Raw genomic sequence first — 23795 nt, forward strand, 5'->3', positions numbered from 1 at the left:
CCTTCTTAGGATTGTCTGTTTTTGTCAATTTGGTTTTGGGTTGAGATTTGATTTTGTGGATTGTTGCATTAACCATTTCTTTCTTGTATCCATTATTTTTAGATATTTCATGGATTAGTTGTATTTCCTTTCTTAAATCTTCTGTTGAGGGTATATTAAAGGCTCTATAAATCATACTGTAATAAGCTGCTTTTGTATGTGTATTGGGATGGATGGAATCTATTTTAATCGTGTTCGAAGTATGTGTAGGTTTTTGGTATATTTTATAGGATAAGTGGTTTTCATGTCTAGTTATTGTTATGTCCAGATAGTTTAAGGTGCGGTTGTTTTCAGTTTCTTTAGTCAATTTTATGTAGGGATCCATTGTCTTAAGTTTGTCCAGTATGATGTTTTCGTCAATGGATCTATTATCGATGATGACGAAGATATCGTCAACAAATCTGCACCAAAAGAATATATTATCTATTTTGCTGATTGATGTGTATTCTAAATAGTCTATGTAAATTTTGGCAAGTATGCCAGAAGCAGGAGATCCCATCGGTAGGCCCTGTTGTTGGTAGATTGTATCATGGAATTTAAAATAGTTGTTTTTAGTGGCAAATTCAAGTAATCCATAAATTCTTCAATTTCTGAAGTGCTCAGATTACTGTGATTCCTTAGATTGGATTCAATTATTTCTATGGTTTTCTTGGTGGGGATATTGGGATACATGTTTATTATATTGAATGATGTGATGGTATGTTACTGCTCAATCTTTAGTTCTTTGGTTTTGTTGCAAAAATCTATTGAATTCCATATAGTTTTGTTTGCTAGGAATGAGTAATGCTTCTTGAGGAATTTTTGAATGAATTGTGAGAGTTTATATGTTGGGCTTGCTCTGTAATTTATGATAGGTCTTATTGGTATATTTTCTTTGTGTATTTTGGGGTAGGCTTTAGCACTCGGTAGTTGGGGGCTCATTGATATAAGTTTTGTAGATTCTGTTTCAGTGAGAAGAAAATGTGTGTTCTTTAGTAAGGTTTTGAGATTTCTTTGTATGTTATTGGTTGGGTCTTTACGAATAATTTGAAAAATGTTATCTTGGAAACATTCTTTAGTCTTCATTATATATTCATCCTTGTCGATGATAACAGTGGTGTTGCCTTTGTCGGCTTTCGTTATGAGTAGATTATTCTGTTTTATCTTGTTTTTAAGTTTGTTTATGTGTGCTTTATTGACAATATTATTATTTTGATTGTTGTTTTGAATTTTGTTAATGTATTGCGGAAGCCTTTTTTTAATTTTGTGTCTGACTTCTTCGCATAAATCGTGTGGGATTTATTAATGGCATTTTCAGTTTCCGTGATGGTGGTTGTAATGTTCTGGAAGGCTGACGTGTTGTCCCAGTAATGTTTGGGTCCCCTGCTCGATATACCAGTTTCTGTTTCTTTGAATGTGGTTTTTGTAAGGTTTTATTACAGGTGGGTGGAATTTATGTTCAATGACTTTGTTGGGGTAGGTTGGAGGATTCACATTCAGAATTTCAGTCATTGGTTTTGGTTTAGATAGTTGTTTTAGTGGTTCTAGTTTCTTGTTTAGTGTATTCTGTTTTTTGATGGTTAAGTCTTCTATTTTTTCTTTAAAGATATGTTGAAAATAATCCCAGTAGCTATGTGGGAGCTCTTGGGATGCTTTCAGATGTGTTTGGTATAATTCGTTGTTACGGTATTGTTTATTATGATATAAACATTTAATTTCTTCTTTCAGCCAAATTTTGTTGTTTTTTTTGTTTTTTGTTTTGTGTTGCATGTCTGAGTAGTGAATCTATGTTTATTGTTATACTTCTTGAGAAATTTGGGTGTTTAGCTATTTTCTTCCAGACTAGAAATTTGACTGTTAAATCTATCCTAAGCTTAAATGTCCATGTACCTTAAAGTCTAAATCATAACATATAATCAATTCACACTTAACATGCCCAATTTGGACACATTCAGATATGGTATTTCCTTACGGCATCTCCCTTTAGACAGAGTACCTAATGTCAATTATTGCTTGATATATATGTAAAGGTGTAATTTATGTTCAGCTGATGATGACCAAGTAGGGTCAAAACCTTATATCTTGATGTGAAAATATATTATTGGTTATTTTTCAGTTCTTCATTAATTCATCTCCCTTATCCCACTCAGTGAATGAATTTTTCAAAGTATTTCATTTCCAATCTTACCTCCAGGTAGGTTTTTGTGTCTCTTGAAAAGTTTGTTTTTTGCAGATAGCAGAAATTGCATTTACACCGACGATTCTTCTTTTGTATATTTTTTACTGACCTTGTTGAAGTCCCCCTACTTTGCTAGCTTGTCTATGCTGTCTATATTCCATTAATGTTATTATTTTAACTTCACAGGTTTCAAATGAGATGCCCCCGCCTATATGGTTTGTGTTCTCTGGTCTTGGCAGTCAGTGGCCAGGGATGGGATTGCCTCTCCTATCAATCCCTGCATTTGCTTCAGCAATCAAAAAGTGTGACATTGTACTGAAACCTCTTGGAGTAGATATCTTCAAAATAATCACCGAGAAGAATCCCGAGATCTTCAACAGTCCTATGAATGCCTTTGTTGGTGTTGCAGCCCTCCAGGTTTGTTGATGGCTTACTTAACTCTTAAAATGCTGTTGACAAAATGGTTCAGCACTGCTGATGTACATGTTTAGCTATCCCTGGTTGTGGTGATGTTATTAGCATGTAGACTTTTTGTTGTTTAAAGGGTTCTTACATGTAGATCATCAGCCATTATTATGTAGACTTGACCAAGTATATCGTGACAGTCTTTAGAAGTAGGAATAGTCTCCATGTGTATCAAAATGGTTGATAGCGATGCATGTATATGTTCGATTAACATTGTAGCCTCGCTGAGCATTAATAACATAACACAATTAAAAGAATGGAACTTAGAAAGACGACTTAAATTTAGAATCGTTAAAACTATATTATAAATAAAAATAAACCAGGTAAAATACATGACAACTTAGGCCATAATGTGGACAGTGGAAGGAGCCCTGTCAGTGGAATGTAGGTTTCTCGTGGCCAAAGCATTCGGAAAAAGTAATTTTTCTAAGAGTGCAATATTTTTATTCTAAGTAACATTATTCAAAACTCAAAAAGGACAAAGCATAACGTATGTAACATGATTATGGAAAAGAAATAAAATTTAGTATAACATACCTTTTAAATACAAACCACACATGGAGTGTGCTAAACCAGGTTATATACTGTACATAGAGTCATGTGTGCCTTGACACAAAAGAAGTACATATTAAAATCGTAATTCGATGGTTCCCTTCATTGTTACAGTGGCCTAGTCCCATTTTAATTTGCCATAAATAGATGAAGGTTTATATGACCAAAGATGCCAAGAGCACAACGTTATGTTATCAACTAAACCACTACAGCAGATGGAATGTAAAATTAATTTGCATTAAATAAAACAGAACTAATGGATGGCAAGCCTGATGGATGAATTTGAGTTTATTTATTTATTTATTTATTTATTTATTTATTTATTTATTTATTTATTTATTTATTTATTTATTTATTTAGCATATGGGATACAATGCATATGAGCATGATTTTGGAAAGCAAACTATATTTTTACGTCCTGGTTGTTTATGTAACTAATTGTCTCTGGAAATGCATGAGTAAAATCACTGATGTTGCCACTGTACTTTATTCTTTGACACTTGATGATAATATGTTGGATGGTTTGCTTAGAGACACCACAATTGCAGTGAGGGTTAGAAATTCTTTTCCATTTGTAGTGGAAATCTGCACAGTTACAATGGTCTGATTGTATCCTGTTAAGAGTAGACCAGGTTTTACAAGGAAGCTCAAATCCAGGTGGCAGCGATAAACCAGTTTGTGGAAGAGTTGACACAGGCCTAATATCTTGTCTTCCCTGCTATTCTTTCATTATATTGAATTTGGTATTCTTCAGTTCTATTGCAGTTCTTATTAGTGGATTTTGAGACCTTAGACGATTCAGATGGACATCAGCGATGTCTCCCTGTATAGGTAACTGGGGATTATTCATTATTTTCTTGAATTCCCTGAGGAGAGCATTTCTTTATTTATTTATTTATTTATTTATTTATTTATTTAATGCAAATATACAGACATTCATCCAATAACAATATTTGCTCATAACTTCTAATATTATTGAGTATAAATATACAAATATAAAGTATACAGAAATAAAAATAACAAACTGGATACAAAAAATTGAGAAATAAATCAAAATTAATCTACTATGTTACAATAACAACAATAATAAAATAATGAACACAATAAATAGAAGAATATAACCAAGAAAAAAAACAGACAACATGGCATCCTTAACTTAATGAATTACCTGTAATAAATGCCTGCAAGATTTCAAGAAGTCAGATTTTTTATCTTGAAATTATTATTATAATTATTATTATTGAGAGGAGGTAATTTATTATACAGTGACATCATTCTGTACAGAGGTGATTCATTCTTAACTCTTGGCAAGGAAAGCAAGTTCCTAAATTTACCTACTGGTTTACTAGTTCCATATCATTCATGTCATTATTAACTAGTTTATAGAGAAACATCATCAACTGACATTTCCTTCCAGTACCTAGCCTTCCAAACCCATATTTTTCAATCATTTTGTAATAGGAGAAAATATTTGGGATATTCTCTGCAGTGTTTTTCTAGGGGGATGGGAAAAATGACAATGGACGCGGGAAAGCAATAAATGTGGTTGACATTAAAAATGGAAGGAAAGCAAAACACAGTAAAACCTCGATTACATGTTCCAGGAAACTACGTTTTCCCATATTATTCATTCAAATTACGTGGTCTCATGAGTATCCTAATTAAATCACGTTGTAAAAGTCCTACATTATCCGTTCCTCGAAGAAACGATTTCCTGGATCAACCGTCCAGAAATTTCAGTCCCATCAACGCTAAATCCTCAATGACGTGTTTTCTAAGAAACTGTATCTCACGAAAGGACGGCTATGGCATACTTACGGATCTTGGTGTTAATGTCCCGTCATTGCGGTAATTTCAGGAAGTACTGTATCACATCTTAGTATCACATTCGGGTGGTATTGTTTAGAGAATCCTCGTAAATCATAAAGCAGAGAGTGTCCACAACAATCGGAAGGAGACAGAGCACATTTCGACAGCTCTACTTGAAGACGGAACAAGTTTTGTCAAATGACAAGTAAGTAATCTCATTTTGTTCCGTATTGAAGATACAATAAGTAAAATTATTTCTTGAATAAAATTACTGTGTCCACCTATTCAATACAATTATATTTAGTAGTGATTACAATCTACACGAAATATAAACACTAGTTAGGGACATGTTTCACCCTAGTTTTGGGCATCTTCAGCCTAATATTAATCTTGAGGTCAAGTCTTAACTCTATTAATATTGGAACTTAATACTAAACTTAAAATATATCAAATACTAAATACAATGGTCTTAGGCTTATTACATATTTACATAGTTTACAATATGTACATTAATTAAATGCTAGAATTTGTGAACAAGGAAGTAATAAAATATTTTATTTTATAATGACTAGAAAAAGTCTGAGACGTCTGGATGAAAGTTACATCTCAGACACTTTGTAGTCATTATAAAATAAAATATTTTAGTCTTGCATATATCTTCATTTCCGTTTTAGAGTCCATGGTTGTGCATAATTTGATGCTTGTGATCGTACCGACTTGTACTGCGAGTGCACTTTCCAGCTGAGCTCAAGGTTGTGAATAACCATTAATTTTGGAAGTGTTAATATTTTTTCTCTTTCCAATGTGATTGTGTTTAGTGATGGGCAGAATCGAATATAATGCATTTGAGAACTTGAGAATCGATACTTACATTCTAAACCATATTCTATAGTTCAACATAACCTTTAAAAAGGCCTAATTTACGCAGTACAAGATTTCCATAAACTGACTACGAACAGTATACCGGTGATGAAATTACAATGGAAGATTTAAAAAAAATGGATTTTGCCATCATGTTGGACGCTTTTGTATCTAATGTGCTTTATTTTATTAGATAAGAGAATTAAAAACTACTTGTGGTCGATTGTTGTTTGGCTTGGCATTACGGCTATTAGATTTTTCGAAGAGTTTGACTGATCAAAGTTGCTGAACTGAAAGACTTTTTCAGAGAAAACTGACGAAGTTTCCCCGGTAAAACTGAATCTAAAGTTTTGAGATTTTTAAGCTGCATACCAGTAATTAATGTTTGAAGTCAGTCCCACGGTCTAACTTCCCTGCCTCGAACCCGGAGGGCCCGGGTTCGATTTCAGGCCAGGTCAGGCATTTTTACCTGGATATGAGGGCTGGTTCCAGGTTCACTCATTCTATGATTACCTTTAATCAAGAAGCTGCTTAACGGTGAGATGGCAACCCTGGTCTAGAGAGCCAGGAACGGCCGAGAGGGTTCGTCACACTGACCATGCGTCACCTCGTGATCAGCAGGCCTTCGGACTGAGCAGCGGTTGCTTGGTAGGCGGAAGGCCCATTGGGGCTGTAGTTTGGTTTGGTTTAGGGGTGTTTGTAAGATTATAAGTATACATATTTCATTTTTGTGATGTTTGGCCAAATTGTTGATGGTTCAATAGTTCCTAGATTTTCCGTTTTCCCGTGTTGTGCATTTTTTTTCCATGGTCCCTCCAAAAACGGAGAATCGAGCTTCCACTGTACCATATTTACTCGCATATTAGACCCCTTTTTCTTCCACTTTTACAGCCAAGAAAAGTGGATGGGGGATCCAATATGCGATAACTTCAAATTTTGTGCAGTGAACACATGGCCTCTAGGCTATAAGGAGCTATAAATTATACATGTAAACATTCTTCACTATTCTTTAACAAACTTATGAATGTATTTGAGTTATACTGGCTATTTTCATTGGAAGGCAGTATTTCTAAATGTAAAAAGACAATAAATGGTGAACACGATATTTAGGCCTACATATAAAGTCAATATAGTCAGTTTGTTATATCATGTCATTCGTTTCATCTCATTAATTCCTCTGATTAGGTTGATGTCAGGGAGGGCATACGATCATAAAAACTCGCTACAAAAATTTGTTTCACTTTATACTCGACCCCACAGAGTAAAGGGATAAGCGTATCGTATTATCATATTATGCAATATTGATCAGTCATTTGTCTCTGTCAGTTGAGCAGTAGGCCTACTGCACAGAAAATCTGAGTAAATCTAATCACTGCTTTCATTTGAATTATTGTCTTGTGTCACCAACTTCCCTGCTACCGGCATGCCATCATTCCAAATGACGTCACCTTCACTGTCATCTCGTCAGCCATGCATCGAGAGCATTTGAGGTCCCATCTTTTTGAAACTTTTAAAAATAGTTTTGTTCCTGACTGTAGAGTCCAAACAGTGAGATTCTATTCCTAAATGGTTTCTGGAGAGTTTGTGTATGTGTAGCAGAAGCCACTCCTTCCGAATAAAGATGTGCTGCAGAAAGCGTGTCAAACCACCAGCTGATAACTAGCATATGTTACAAGTTGTACTTCCGAATGTAATACATAGTGACTGGAAGCGTACTTTGCATAACTGTGGTTATTGAAAGCCAAACCCTTATTGTTAAGTATATTTCATGCTTGTTTTCCACATTTTTCACATCAGGATTTACCTAAACAGCTGTAAATGAGATAAGAGAGATCGCATGTTTAGGTTAGGTATGTTATCAAGTGCCTGCAAAGTGCCAGAAGTTGCATAGATTATATGAGACTCACCTCGAAACTACAAGTTTACTTTTGGATGCTCACTGGAACGTATTTCAAGCCCAAGTTGACAATAGATTATTTATTGTATTATCAAAGAAACAACAAACCCTAGAGAAAAAGCTGCATACGTAATGAATTCTAAGCTCAACAGTAACTATGCTAAAGAAACCAACAAAAACACTAGGCCTAACATGCCCAACCAATTTTACCCTCCGATCATAAATTTGTCCAAAGTACCATTGAATGAAGACGAAAGTTCCAGTTTAGCCAGGGGCCCTAAACACAATTGGCCTAATTTTAACACTCTGAACACAGCCATCACTACAACAGTAGAAGCAGAATTAGCTGTGACCGCTAGTTTGGGGACAACTACAGTTACACATAAATAATAATAATAATAATAATAATAATAATAATAATAATAATAATAATAATATAAAAATAATAATGATAATGAGATAGGAAAATGACGCAGTGGCAGAGAATTCATATAAACCAAATACAGGGAACACTTACAGGCCTAAAAATGACAACTAAGACAGGATAGTGGAACGTGCTGGGAAGCCCTATCTATGAGGTCCATGGGAACGTATGACGTTATGGGGGAGAAAAGACTTACAAGAAACACCCTCTAGCTCAACTATATTAAAAATGACAAGAAAGTTTTACAAAATACAGTTCCACAACACGGAAACAAGACATACTTAAGTAACTTAACATAAAATTTGATTTAACAAAGAAGGTGATGCTACATTAAAGGTATAGTTTAAAGCAAAAGTATTTAATGGATGAAAGAATTGAAACTACGGCAATTGGAACCTAGGGTAAACTCGGACACATTAAATTAAACATTTAAAATGATATTAAGCAAAGAAATAATGAAACGCAAAAGGAATTAAACTAAATGAAATTAAACCAGAAAACATTGAGAATAACATTGCAAAAGCACTGAAATAACACTTACCGCGGAAAGATGGAGCTCCCGAGGGTAGTAGCCCTCGAGCGCGAACGCTCGCTTGGGCGGTCGGATGGAAAAATTGTCGCCGAGCTCACGCATCATTTTTCGAAGCCGGCCACAAGGCCGGAAATGGCCTGATTACAATTAACCAATAAGATCAAACTTACCCTAGATTCCTGGACCTTTTTGCCAATAGGAAATCTCGTGACCATATATGGTCATTTTAACATCGTTAGCAATTGCACAAATTCTGGAACATTACGATTACAACACCAAAATTTCATCATTGGAAACCACACGTGTGGTACAGGGTGACTCAATTTAAATAACCTTTTACATTTTTAAATCACATTACAAACATCAAATCAACCATTGGACAAGTTACACCCTTGCTGACATTAATTTAAATTATAAATTACATAAAATTTACATACAAAAAAAATCACTTCGAAAACAATTCTCGTATCTTGCCATGTTCATTTACAGTTCCATATTATCGTGATGTTTCCATATTTAAAAAAAATTTACAAACATATTTCAGTTGCATAAAAAAAAATATTCCAGCAGAGTCCAGAGTTCTTATTTCTTCATTCCTCAAAATATTACAAACAAAAATAAAATCCTTCAGATAAGCCACACAAAAAACTTTAAAATTTATATTTCTAAACACACAAACACACTGTAGTTCCAATTCTCCGTCCCACCGACCGGTGACATTCTCCTCCTCCCAAAGTCGAGCCCAGCTCGACAAAAAAAAAAAATTTTTTACCGAAAATAACAAAATTTAAATGAACTTAAAATGGGAGGCTTAATGGAGATTTGAAGATTCTCTCAACGCCACAAATTGCACCACAGCACCTTTTTATCTTCGTTCTCTTCAGGAACGTCCTTACAGGCAAAACCCAGTAGAGCGTTGGTATCGCTGTCAAACGAAGTCGCTGACCGTGGCCGTTGCCAACGTCTCCATCCCTATTGCAGTCCAACCATTGCTCACTTACAGCCTCAGCACAGCCCACCCAACTTAGTGAACAGGTCCATAACTGGCGAAGGTAGGTGGCACAGCACAGACTACTGCCACCATTAAACACCTTTTCATTCCACCATCAGACATTAGTGGCCAATAGGTGCATTGCAGACTCCAAATAGATATCCCAGGTTGAAAAGTCAGTGACATAGCGGTAACTGGAACATAAACATATGCAGCAGAAATTTGGAACTGAAGAACTTAGGCCACTGGCCTGAACTATCGAAGAACTAACAGTTGAGTTCCAAGGGTGGGATTTTGTGTTTTTTTAATTTTTTTATTAACAATAACAAGCCTCAAAAAATCACAGGAATAGAACCAGCTTTTGGGCGGTTAGGCCATGTGCATTATGCAGAGTTTCGTCCAGACGTGCCATTTGGACTCATCAGCTGGAATGGCACGCCCCTCCAGGACTCTGCTTAGCAGTGGCAGACCAAACTGTGTGGCCCCGCCGTGTTAGCAAATCAAGTTTGCTAACCTGCTAAAGGAGAAATGACTTCTCCGTTTAAAAAAGTCATGTCTATGCTTAAATTAGTTATAAGCAAAATTATTTTTATTTCGATAATGTTATTTATCAACAAGAAGGATTGGTTATGGGATCACCGTCCTCAGGTATCTTAGCTAAGATTTATGTGGATTTTTTTGGAACACACCAAAATTGATAATAATAACAACTTTGACAACATCATTTTCTGGGCCAGATATGTAGATGACACCATAGTAATTATGGATGAGAGCATCGCAGACGCTGCTACCACCCTCATTAATCTAAATAACATTGACCTGCATATAAAATTCCACTTGACCCCGAAAATGAACGGAAAATAAATCTTTTAGACTTAACATTATCAGGCACCCAAGCTACTTAAGATATAAAATTTTCAGAAAACCTACCCAAACAGTCACTACAATCCGTCAAGATTCTTCACACCCCCAAATTCACAAACGAGCAGCGTACAATAGCATGGTGTTCCGAGCCTGCAGTGTTCCAATGTCTAAAAGAGACCTCAAAAATGAGTTGAACACCATTCATAATATAGCTAAATCTAATGGATACAGCAGTTTCTTTATTGAAACAATAATCATTAAATATAAATATCGCCCCTCTACCCCTTTGAAAAAAGATAAGAAAAACAACTCCTCCCTTTCTACCTTTACATTCAACAAACAAATTTACAAAGTCACCAACATCTTTAAAAAGCATGATATAAGAGTAGTTAATGTAAGAAATTTAATTTTTTTGTCTGTATTGAACTGAGAAAACCAACAATAGGAATACAGAAGTCTTACATAATGCCATATCCATAAACAAGTTCAACAGTTAACGTAAATAAATAAATAAATGAATACTGGATTAAAGCCACTATATGTATTTAATGAACCTGAGCTTTCAGCCAAATTGTATTGGCCTTCCTCAGGGCATGTTAAGTTCTGCTTCCGACAGTGAGCAAAGAAATTCAAAGAAACGTGGAAGTCATGACCGTACTATCCACGGCCTACCCCACTAATTGGACTCAAACATCATCGTGCTGTAATTCACCATCCGCTGTTGACGGTTTTGTGAGTGCGTCCCGCTATTCCATGGTGGTGTTATGCATGTATTTCTGCAGTACAGGTCTCCATGTATTTGATAACTTGAAGCCATCTTCCCTGTTGATGTTATTTGGGCGCAGCGCTATCTCAATGGCTTCTTTTACCAGTCGAGCATAGAAGTCTTTGACAGGCGTGATGACTTTCGCCTGGTCAAAGAGGATTTCATGGTCTGTACTGTAGAAATGTTCTGCTATGGCGGACTGGCTTACGGCATTCTCCGTGGAGGATGAAAGAGCGATATTCTTTACCAACCTAATGTGTTCTTTCACGCTGGTGCTGACAAGCCTTTTCGTCATGCCAATATATGAGCAACCACAACCACATGGAACTTCATACACGCCCGGTGTTTCAAGATGTGGTTTTTCTTTGATGGTCAAAACACATAGTTCATCCCAGATTTTAATGTTAATTGTGTTTTGTACATTATTTTTATGTCGATGTTGTGTTTGTACATTTGTTTAGTTATTAGATGTATTACATTAAGGCTGAAGATGGCTAGTATCTAGTTTAGTAATGTAATTCAATAATATTGCATAATATAGTATTGAAAAGGTGGACCATACAACATTAATTTTATTATTATTATTGTGATCACAATTCAGTACGGATCAAAACCATGATCGGGAACAGTGGGTTCAAACCACACCGCCGGCATTCCTGAAGCAAGTGATTACCTGTGGCATTTGTACACAGGAGCGGCCTGAAGGGCTGATTTATAATACATGAACTTCACACTTAAAATGCATAAGAATCACGTACCATACATCTCTAAAAGAAGAAAGAAAAATAAAAATTTCTTAAAAAACATATATTGAAATCATTTCTGTATCGTGATATTTCATTAAAAAATGATTATGCTACATTACTTACAAGAAGGATGAGAGTCAAATACAGGTAGCCAAAATGAAGTTCTTGAGGAGTATGATACAAAAGAGTAGAAGAGACAAAATAAGGAATGAGAAAATCTGGGAAGAAATTAAAGTGAAAAAATATGTATGATAAAATATAGAAGAGTCCGACTAAGATGGTTTGGGTACATAAAGTGAATGAGTGATGGAAGAATGCAAAAGAAAGGTGATAGAAATGCAAATGCAAGGAAGGAGACCGTGAATGACCACAATTGAGATGGAAATCAACGCAGTATTATAGAAAAAAACCTGGATTGGGACACAGGAAGAATGCAAAAGAAAGGTGATAGAAATGCAAATGCAAGGAAGGAGACCGTGAATGACCACAATTGAGATGGAAATCAACGCAGTATTATAGAAAAAAACCTGGATTGGGACACAGTGTTGGAAGAGGAGAGGTGGAAAGACCAAAGAAAGTGGAGAGGAACCATATTTGCCCCTACCCGGCTACTGCTGGATAAAGGGAAATGATGGTGATTGTGATGATGATGATGACTTACTAGAGTGTCTTGTCATAAAAAGTGCATAGGCTAATTAACGATTGCCCTCTTCCCAATTACCCCGAAACTGGAAGAAAAGGTTATTCTGTTCAGTTCTGTACAAAAAAATCATGAAAAGATAAATTATCATAACCATGAGGAGGATATTAAAGCAGAGCAAAATTTAGAATTTATCATCAAAATTAGGTCAGCATATATTACATTTTAAAATTGTAATATAATTAAATACAGTAGTGTAAGTCAATATTGATTTGGTTAAGGATACAGCATGATAAAAGAAAGTGTCAATGACTAAAAACAGAATTTAAAACATTCGCTGAATTGAATACAATACAAAAGAGGAACATATTATTTTGCACTGATTTTATCTTTATTTCCGCATCCGTTAATATTGATGGTACAGCAGGAAAGCAAGACCTCCTTCACTCTTCACGGGAGTCTGAGTCATCTGAAGAACTGTCATTGGAACTATCTTATGTCAGACGCATCACAATTAGTTCAATGGCCACATCATGAACACACGTCTTATAAGGCTTCTGCGTGTCGGTCACATATCATCCAGTCCTCTGTAGTCACTCTATCAGTGGTTTCATGCAGCAGTTTCTCAGCGTCTGCTATTTTAAAAATCTTGTTGTGATCAGCCAAATCATTTTCCTGCTGTGATTTTGGTTCACAAATGTTTCACCTAAATAAAATATAATTAACTTGCAAGTGGCTGCGTGGTTTAGGTTACATAGCTGTCAGCTTGCTTTCGCAAGATAGTGGGTTTGAACTACCACTGTCGCCAGCCCTGAAGATAGTTTTCTGTGGTTTTCCATTTTCACACCAGAAAAGTGCTGGGGCTGTACCTTAACCAAAGCCACAGACGTTTCCCCCCTACTCTTTGCCCTTATCTATCCCATTGTCACTATAAGACCTACCTGTGTTGGTGCGTCGTAAAGCAAATGATAAAATATATTATATAGCTTTTTGATTTCTTTTGGAATAGTAAAACAAAAAACACTTGGTTTAAAGAAATACAAATTGGATTTGGATGAACTGAAAAGTACTACAGAGCAAATTGAAAATAGAGGAGAGAAGAAGTTTCTAAACAACAAATGTACAAAACTATCACTTAAAATGTCAAAACATAAGCAGTATGTTATATCAGCAGAAGAACGGGCTGCAAAATCATCTAGAATGAAGAAGTGTTGGAAAAAGAAGAAATTATCAAGTTTAAAAAATGAACTTATTTTTTGATGTACTCTTTTTTTGAAGATTTTATTGTTTAAGGTTGATTTTGGTGCTCCAAAGTGGGCGTAAACAGTGTAAATAAATATAGGTCTACCAAGAGTGTCATTCTTCACAGCATTCATTTTATGGGGGAATATTGCGCGTTCCCAATATATCTCTTCTTTCCATCAAAAACCTTCGTCTGTCATTACACTAAACCCACACTTCTCAAGAAGCATAACACGGACTTCTTTGACCCCTGAAAGTTAATTTTTTCAACTAAATCGAGTCACCTTCTCAGCTGTTGGATGCTCTCCACAATCATAAAAACTAAAGACAGATTTATGCACTGCTTCCTTATCAAAACCATCTAATCTGGTTACTTTCTTTTCTCTTTTAAAGTGTTTACGCGGTGTACTTACGTGGGGCTCGTTTCCTTCATCATTGTCTATAGCCCTTTTAATGTTCTGAACAGTTGATCTACCTATTCCACTTGCATCTCCAGTCAGGTTTTGAACTTGCTTGAAATGTTGTTGTTGTTGTATCTTATGGCTAGTCCGCATACCAGTCCATCAGCTTTCTTGCGTTCCAGTATAGTTGAGTGAGATTTCCTTAAGTTCTGGCTGTCACATCAAGTTTGTTGCAATGTAACAGAAGTTCCTTATCCATTTTGCTTCTAGGGTCATGGCAAAGTGTGCATTTTTTGGATCTCAGGATGTTGATTCATTTCAGATGAGCTGCAAGACAGCTGTAGCCAATATTAAGTCTCAAGAAGGCTACAGCTTCTCTTCTTGGTTTTATTTTATACTGATCCCATTTAGCATCAATATCCTTCCACAATTTGGTTTCTGCCATTTCTTCATGCCTGTTTTTAATAGTATTTTTCAGAATCCTTTTTGCTGACATAAAATCAGTCTGACTGGCAGGTTGTTGTAGTGTGGTACCTTTTTTTGGCTAATCTGTCTGCCTCTTCATTACCTGTTACTCCAACATGAGAAGGAATCCACTGAAATGAGATCTGTTTGTGGAGTCTTTGGAGGATTTTTATCATACATAGAATTTCTTTCAGTTCTTTATTTTGAGACATTATTTGATGAGACGGCTTGGATGGCTGCTTTTGAATCTGTAAGGATAACAAATTTTTGGTAATCATTGTTTCTGCCTAATAACTGTTGTAGTGCATGGGAAATTGTTTTTATCTCTGCATCAAAATTTGTTTTGTTTTGGCTTACTGGGAAGTGGAGTGAGAAGAGAGATGAATGTATTCCTGCCCCAGTTCTGTTTTCCTTGTTCTGTGAACCATCTGTATATACTTCTAGCCATTGATTAGACAGATGTCTTTCTTCTGTTATACAGAGGGCCATCTGTTTTAGATCATATGGTGAACAGTCTTTCTTGCAGACCTCTTCTAGCAAACTAAGATATGCAGCCACTTGTATGTATTCAATGGGGTTGACTGGCATACGGAGTGGTTCAAGTTTTATTTGCAGATTGCTCTTATTAACCTGTCAGCGTGGAGAGCTGAGCACTGCTCGTCATGCAGTGAACATAACATATTAGATTAAATTTCTACCTAATCGATACTTTACTAAATGCCTTTGGCAAATTATAAAAATATTAACAACCACAGTACATGTTTCAACCACTTAGTGGTCATCTTCAGCTGTATCCAAGTAACTTAGGTGATAATAAATGAATAGTAAGCACATTATGAAACATTCATTTTATCCCATGGGAACCTTAAAAACTTATCTAATGTGGTGGTGAAAGAAAGGAGGGGGTGGGGGAGGCAGTAGGGGTAAGAAGGGATAAATGGAGGATACTTAAAATTAGAATTCGCGTCTATAACATTGTTAAGATATGTTCTTCCAATCAAGTGGTTGAAAATGTATTTAAAAGTCTGTGGTGTAGCACTTCTATAAGATCACTGGAAGACTTAATCTTGTTTACGATGAAAGTCAATGTGTATTACATACATCAAGCGTCTATTGGTTGTATAATGTGTTAGAAATCTTCTTTAGAAGCTCCATTTAAATGTACTGGAAGGACTGTGAGAAGGTAACTTCACTGTTGTATTGGGTGAATTACTGGCCTTTTAATTGGGCAGCTTGCCTTACAATCTCTTCCTAGAATGGTTTATTTTATTCCCCATTATCTTGAGGATGTGTCTGTGTGCTCGATCTGGTGTAATATCCCATGGGATGAAATTAAGGTTTTATAATGTGCTTATTATTCATGTATTATCATCTACTTTGATACAGCTGAAGATGACCACTAAGTGGTCGAAACATGTACTGTGATTGTTTATGCTTTTATAATTTGCCAAAGGCATATAATAAAGTATCGATTAGGTGGAAATTTAATCAAATAAGTTAGTTTAACGCATTGATATGGTCATGAAGTGGACAGCTTGCAATGTAGTGAACATCGCGCACGGTGGAGTGACGAGCACTGCTCGCATGGTACACGTGTGTACTCTACTGCGATCTAGCGGTTACGATCAAGGCTGTTTGTGTTTTAACTCATTTCTTCTTGAAGCGGAAGTTTTGAGCTTTCGAACGATATGCCTTAATCCATATTTTGATAGTGTTTTGTCACTGAAATTTGAGGGATATTTCAAGGAATGTTTATCTCTGCCACCAGGGGCAAGCCCTGTTTTTGTCTGTTATCTGGTGACTACTATGCACACTTCTCGCATTATATCTTCATTTCCTCTCGGGGGAAGAACCTGACTGTCAACATAATCATAAATTTTATCTATTGAGGGCTCTCTTGAGACTGGTTTTTTCTTCCGTCCTTTTTCCTTATCACACACTATCTTGCATTCCGTCAGTCGTGAGTGGAGATGGCTTCTACATGCAGGTGCGGGTTATCAAGTGTGGAAATAGAGGATGTTTTAGAACAGTTGAGTGGTTCTGATGTAAGTTTGTTAGATTCAGATGGTGATTTGAGTGATGTGGATGACATCGCTGTACGCAAAGTCCTCGGTTTGGAATCAGATACAATTTGATAGTGCACAGAATGGCAATCTGCATGTCACGGCTAATACATTTTGATGGGAAAACATGTCTAATTATGTGGGTCAAATAGAAACAGTTTATAGGGAACTCCGAACCTCAGAATGAAGCAGTGAGGAATGTGATGGTGTGACGGTTTTTAAGATGTTCTTTACAGACGAGTTAGTGTAACCATTGGTTCATGAAACAAATTTATATGCTGAGCAAAGAATCCGATCTAGGGGCTTATTACCACTTCCTTCCAGAATGCAAGAATGTAAACCAGTCACAAAGGACGAGAAATATGTTGTGATTGCGCTTTATATGTTAATGGCTATAATACAAAAGCCTATGCTACAAAGCTCTATTCTGTCTGTGCCAGTTTTTGGGTTTGTTATTTCAATGGATATATTTGAATGAGTTAGTAATTTTATGAATTTCAACAACAATGATGCACTTGATACATATCAGGGACTCTCCAAACTTTTCAGAATTTATCCAAATATGTCATGTGATACAAATAGGAAATTCGAAGAGAGACAGTTTTTTGATGTCCAGACAAGAAGCGGGTATCTGCATGTAGGGATGCTTCAAGACGTTCCACACCAAACTCAACTATTAAGATAGAATCATATTTTCCAAAAGAATGGAGTTTCCTAAACATGCATGTGAAAGTTTTATTGAAATCCGTAAAATAGTACTAAAGTTGTGTTGCTTTGAATGAAGCCGCACACGAATCTGAGAAAGTTTAAACACTGCGCTCACTCCTCCTCCCACAGCACAGAGATGACTGGGCATTTAAATCCACCGCACAACAGGGTTAATATATTCTTTGGCGAGACTCAAAGGATCCTTTTGGGTTTTAAGATTGGGGCTAGTAACTGGTTTTTTGGCCTAGGTCATTTGGGGTAGTCTTTGTAAGCTGAGATATGCATTGGTTATTTGTTGTTTCATCTCTTCTTCTATTGGTAAGTTGTGTGTATACAACTGTAAGGCGGCTACAGGTGTGGTTTTTGTTGTGCCTCTTATGATTTGTAAGCCATTATTCAGACACCTCTCAAGGCGATCAATGTTTGATTGGGGTGCTGTAGTAAGTACTTCACTGCCATATTTTATAATAAGTTTGATGTGTTGTAGGTTCTGTTGAGTGTGTCTTGAGTGCTCCCCCAAGTAGCTCCTGCTAGTCTCTTCAGCAATTTCATCAGTTTGTTTACTTTCTCCTCCACATGTTGTATGTGTTTGGTCCAGTTCAGCTTCTTGTCCATGATGATACCTAAGTTCGTGGTGCTTTCACTTTTTGGAAGTTCCAGATCACTGAATTTTAGACTGAAAGTAGGATTGAGATGTCTCAGGAGAAAATCTGATATACTGTTTTAGTAGTATTGATGTCCATATTGTTATTTTCAGTCCAGTTTTTAAGTTTTATAAGTGCCTGGTTCATTCTGTGTTCAAGAAGCATTTGCTGATTTGGGCTGTTACGTGTTGTGGTCCAAATGATAACCACCTGCAAACGTGCTGATATTCACATCACTTACTTTTCTTTTTATTGTTGTTGGAAGATCATTGATGTGCACATTGAATAATGTTGTGCTTCATACAGCTCCTTGTGGGGAGGCCTAGTTTTGATTGCTTGCACCCTGAAGTTTTTAAAGATAAAAATTTCATGATGTTCCCTATTGAACTGTATCACAATTAAATTGAAGTAAGAAATAATGTAGTACAACCTATTCAATACAAATAAATAAGAAATGTAGTGTTACATTTCTATTTATTTATAAGCGGAAGCGGTACCAGTTTCGACCTCAATCTGGGTCATCATCAGCCAAGTAAAATGCAACAAACATTGATCATTCTTTGGGAAAGGAATCTTGAAAACCACTTTAACATGCATCCATTTACTTTGAATCTGATAAGTTTCCTTAACAGCATGTTTCCCTATACAGTATCATAAAACAAACCCCATGGCACTACAGCCCTTGTAGGGCCTTGGCCTACCAAGCGACCGCTGCTCAGCCTGAAGGCCTGCAGATTACGAGGTGTTGTGTGGTCAGCACGACAAATCCTCTCGGCCATTATTCATGGCTTCTAGACCGGGGCCGCTATCTCACCATCAGATAGCTCCTCAATTCTAATCACGTAGGCTGAGTGGACCTCGAACCAGCCCTCAGGTCCAGGTAAAAATCCCTGACCTGGCCGGGAACCAAACCCGGGGCCTCCGGGTAAGAGGCAGGCACGCTACCCCTACACCACGGGACCGGCTTTATACAGTATCATAGGCTCCTTTAAAATCAATGAAAACTGCAAGAACACTTTCCCTTTTGTTAAAGGCTTCCTTCACAGCTTTATTTGATGGGAGGTGGACCTGTTTTGTCCTGAATCCTGGTTGTTCTTCTGATAGGAGAGATTTTGTTTTCAAGTACCATTTGAGTCTATTTGTAATCATCCTTTCTAGAAATTTTACCAGAATGGAGGTAAGTGCTAAGGAGACTTAGTTTTTGGCTTGCCCAGTTTTAGAATTCGAATGATAGTTGCTTTTGTCCAGTCGTTTGGTAGGTTTTCATTTGATGTCCAACATTTGTTGAATATGTGCAGCAGTATGTTAAGAGCAGATGGTTCAAGGTTTTTTATGAATTCTGGGAATATCTCATCTGGTCCTGGTTGTTTTCTGACTTGTGTGTTCTTTATCGCTAACATTAACTCTTCTATGGAAAATTAATTGTTAAAGATGTCTTCTGCATTATTATTCATGAATTTTTTCACTAGTTGTTTGAGGGTCTTGTTGTCTTTTTTTTTTCTGTCTTGATAACTTATTTGAAGTGCAATGTTTACAGAAGTTGTTTAGCTATTTTGTGACAATCTGTAATTTCCTTATCATTTTTCATAACAGGATTCATAGGAGTGACTACATGTTTGTTGTATAGAGATTTTTTAAGTTTGTGGGCTTTATTGCAATCTGTCCTATAGTCAACTGTTGTTAGGAATGTATTCCAAGATTCCTTTTTCATATTGTAATGGCTTGTTTTAATTTTGCTGTTGCTTGTCGCCATTTCTGTACATCATTTTGATCCTGAGCAAGTTCATCTGTTCTTCTTGCTTTATCTCTGCTGGACTTAAGATTGTTCAGTTCATCTGACCAGAAAGGTTTATATTTTGTTTGAGTACCTCTAGGTATGTACAGTTTGGCTATGTCTTTTATGGCTGTAGTGAATTTATTCAGAATGATGATAGGTGCATCAAGATCAATTTCCAACATTTTAGTTTCCGGGTTGTTTCTGAAAGTTTACCAGTCTGCCTTCTTGAAGTTCCATTGGATCTTCTGGTCTGCATATTGAGCAGGTTCACTTTATGATGTAACAGTAAGGAGGGACATTCTATGTCCACTGCCTGGATCTTCAAGTACTGATCGATGACTGTGGTTTGCAAGATCTGTTGACACTAATATCAGGTCTGGGTTAGTTGTGGAAACAGAGTGGTGAATTAATGTTGCTGGATCTTTGTTATTGTATACTAGTTCTAAAGAGCTGCTCTCTATAAGGTCTTTTATTGCTTTCCGAGCTGTATTTGTGTAGTTGTAGCCCCAGAGTGGAGAAGCTGCATTGAAATCCCCTATAAAAATAGTAGCTGTTTTAATTTCTAAAATGTGGAGATTCAGATTTTTGCTGTTTGGAGAGCTGTAAATGCAAAAGATTGTTGTTTTCTTGCTGTTGATCCATATGACAAGTTTGATAATTTCAGATGTATCTGTTGAGTTCATTTCTTTTACAATTCTGAAATTTGACATGATATTGTTCTTCACTGCTACAAATATTCCACTAGCTACTTGTCTTGTTTTGAAGAGAGTGTAGATGGTATACCCTTGGATCTTTAAATATTGTATGCTTTCAGGTGTAATATTGGCTTCATTGATGAGAAGGATATCTATATCTCTGTCTATCATGATTTTCTTTACTTCAGATAGTTTCTTGTTGAAAGACCACCTGCATATGCTGCTGCTACTACTACTACTACTACTACTACTACTGCTGCTGCTGCTGCTGCTATCATATGCTACAGCATTAGAGATATGTTCTAAGGAGTATGTTGAGCATCTAGGATGGCATAACGCGCAGTGCCGACATGTAAACATGTTGGCATAATCACATTATGGTTGATCATCCGGAACACTTACTCGATATGTGGGCCGTGATCGAAGAGATGTGGTTCAAACATGGAAGCGGTACAGGGAGACAGGAACTGTTGATGACTTGGCTCATGCAGGTCTAAGGGCTGTGACTGTAGTGAATTACAGTTACCTTCGAATTTCAGCTCGGAGGAACTCTGAACACAATGGTGCCATGCTGAATAATGCTCTTTGGGCAGACATAGGTTGCCACGTTTCAACTCAAACTGTGAGAAACAGGTTGCACAAGGCACAACTTCACTCAAATCCCCCATGGTGAGGCCCAAGGCATCATGGGCCGCATTACAAATGGGCCCAACATTATGCTGAACGGTCTCTTCAGAATTGGCACAAAGTCCATTTCACAGACCAGTGTTGTACAAGTCTTGTTCCTGCTGCTTATCAGCAACGTTCTGATCTGGCTTCACGTCTTAGACACACTGTTCAGCACATGCAGCAAGGTGGTGGTTCCCTGATGTTTTGGGGTGTCATTATGTGGAGCTGTCATATGCTACTACTAGTCATGCAGGACAATATCACGGCTGTACGATACTGGATCGACATCCTCCGACCCATAGCGACACAATATTGCCAGCATTTTGGAAGAGAATTTGTCTTGAGCTCGGCAATAATGCATACATCCATCGTGCGGTTCTTATTAACGACTTCCTTCCAATCATGATATCACTCGAATAGAGTGGCCGCCATGTTCTCGGACATGAACCCTATTGAACAAGTGTGGGATAAATTAAAGAAGGCTGTTTATGGACACCATGACCCACCAGCAACTCTGCGAGATCTATGCCGAATCACCATTGGGGACTGGGACAATTTGTATAAACATTACATTGATGAACTGGTGGACAGTATGGCAAGATGAAGTCAGGCACGCATCAGTGTAAGGGGACATGTTATCCAGTATTAAATGTACTGGTTTGTGCTGTATTCAGTAACTCAAATTGAAAAGGCAAAGCTGTATTGTTGTAGAGGCTCTCATTTGTTGTTTTATTGGACAATAAATAACGCTGATATGGTTATATCAGCGGGAGCAGGTGAACTAACAGCAGACGTGATTAAGACAGCTGGAATCCCTGGAATACAGTGGCTACATCGAACACTGGGAGTTATGTGGAAAGAAAACAAGTTGCCAGATGACAAAAAAAAAAGAATTATAATACCATTGTTTTAAAAAAAAAAGGAAGTAGCAGGAAGTGCTCCAATTATAGAGGCATCACCCTTTTGTCACATTGCCTTAAGATAATGGAGAAGATTATAGAACAGAGACTGAGAGAAATAATGGAAGATCAATTTGAAGAGGAACAATATGGATGTAGAAGAAATAGATGAACCACAGTCCTATTTTTTTCACTCAGGCAGATAATGGAAAAATTTTGGGAAAAAGGGAAGGACTTGATAATAGTGTTTTTGGAACTGGAAAAAGGATATGACAGGGTGGAGAGAGGAAAAATATGGGAAAACATACATCCCAGAAGCACTAATTAAAAAGGTTCAGATGTTGTATGATGGTTTTGAAAGTAGTGTGCAAGTAGGAGATGGAAGATGTCAGTGGTTTAAAACAAGAAAAGGTGTCCAACAAGGGAGTTCTCTTTCCCCATTGTTCTTCATTTTACTTGTGGATACTATTATAAATGAACTCAAAGAAATAGATAAGGAAAATCTTAATGCATTTGTTTTTGCTGATTATGTGGCCATTTGGGGAGAAACTGAGAGAGATGTTCAGAGGAGACTGCATCTTTGGAACACCAAGTTTAAAGAATATAAATTGACTGTGGCCAAGAGCAAAACAGTGGTAATGAAACTTAGCAGAACAGACACACCTTGCAACCTCACCCTCGAGGGAGAGAAGATTGAATGTGTGAATACCTTTAAATATCTGGGGAGTACAGTATCAAATGATGTAAGTGCCAAGAATGAAGTGTTGGAAGTGTTGAACAGGGTGCAAAAAGGATCCAATTTCTTCCATCAAGTACAGAACATAAAATAGGACAAGAGAGTTCCTCAGAGGACTAAAGAGACCCTGTTTAAGAATTATTTCCTGTCCATCATGACGTATAGTCTGGAGGGTTGCATCATACTTAAGAGACCTAAGTCAACTGCAGGCTGTTGAAATGAAGTTCCTTAGATCAGCTGTACAGAAAACAAGGAAGGACAGAATTAGGAATGATCAGATACAAAGAAACCTGCAAGTCAACCTGACCATGAAAGAATGGCTGAGTATTGCAAGGCTGAAGTGGCTAGGGCACGTTAAGCGGATGCAGGTGACTCGAACATCAAGGAAGTATTTTGAGATTGTTCCGGGACAAAGACCAATTGGATGCCAAAAAAAAAAAAAGAGGTGGTTAGATCAGATAAGAGAAGACCTAGAGAAGAGTGGAGAAGCATGGGATGTCCTAGAGATAAAGAAGCATACCAGGACCGTAATAAATGGAAGCACATTTTCTCAAACATCCTACCCAGCTCGCTGGAAGGAATTCATGATGATGTGATGATGCTAGTTGCTATACGTCGCACCGACACAGATGGGTCTTATGGCAATGATGGGACAGGAAAGGCCTGGTGTGAAAATGGAAAACAGATGTGGTGGTTTTGGTGGTGGTGGTGGTGGTGGTGGTGGTACCTCTATATGTCTTTCATATTTATTA

At 36.9% G+C, this 23795-nt stretch overlaps 1 protein-coding gene across 1 annotated transcript in view; it reads left to right on the forward strand.

The window, feature by feature from the left end:
- Window positions 1-23795, forward strand: part of LOC136883498 (fatty acid synthase) — a 703772-nt gene that overhangs the window by 213317 nt on the left and 466660 nt on the right. Inside the window, exon 10 of the mRNA XM_067155848.2 lies at window positions 2384-2614. Coding sequence (XP_067011949.2) covers window positions 2384-2614 — 231 coding nt within the window. The remainder of the gene's footprint in view (window positions 1-2383; window positions 2615-23795) is intronic.

This window comes from Anabrus simplex, chromosome 11, assembly GCF_040414725.1.
Source record: "Anabrus simplex isolate iqAnaSimp1 chromosome 11, ASM4041472v1, whole genome shotgun sequence".
NCBI classification, from domain to species: Eukaryota; Metazoa; Arthropoda; class Insecta; order Orthoptera; family Tettigoniidae; genus Anabrus; species Anabrus simplex.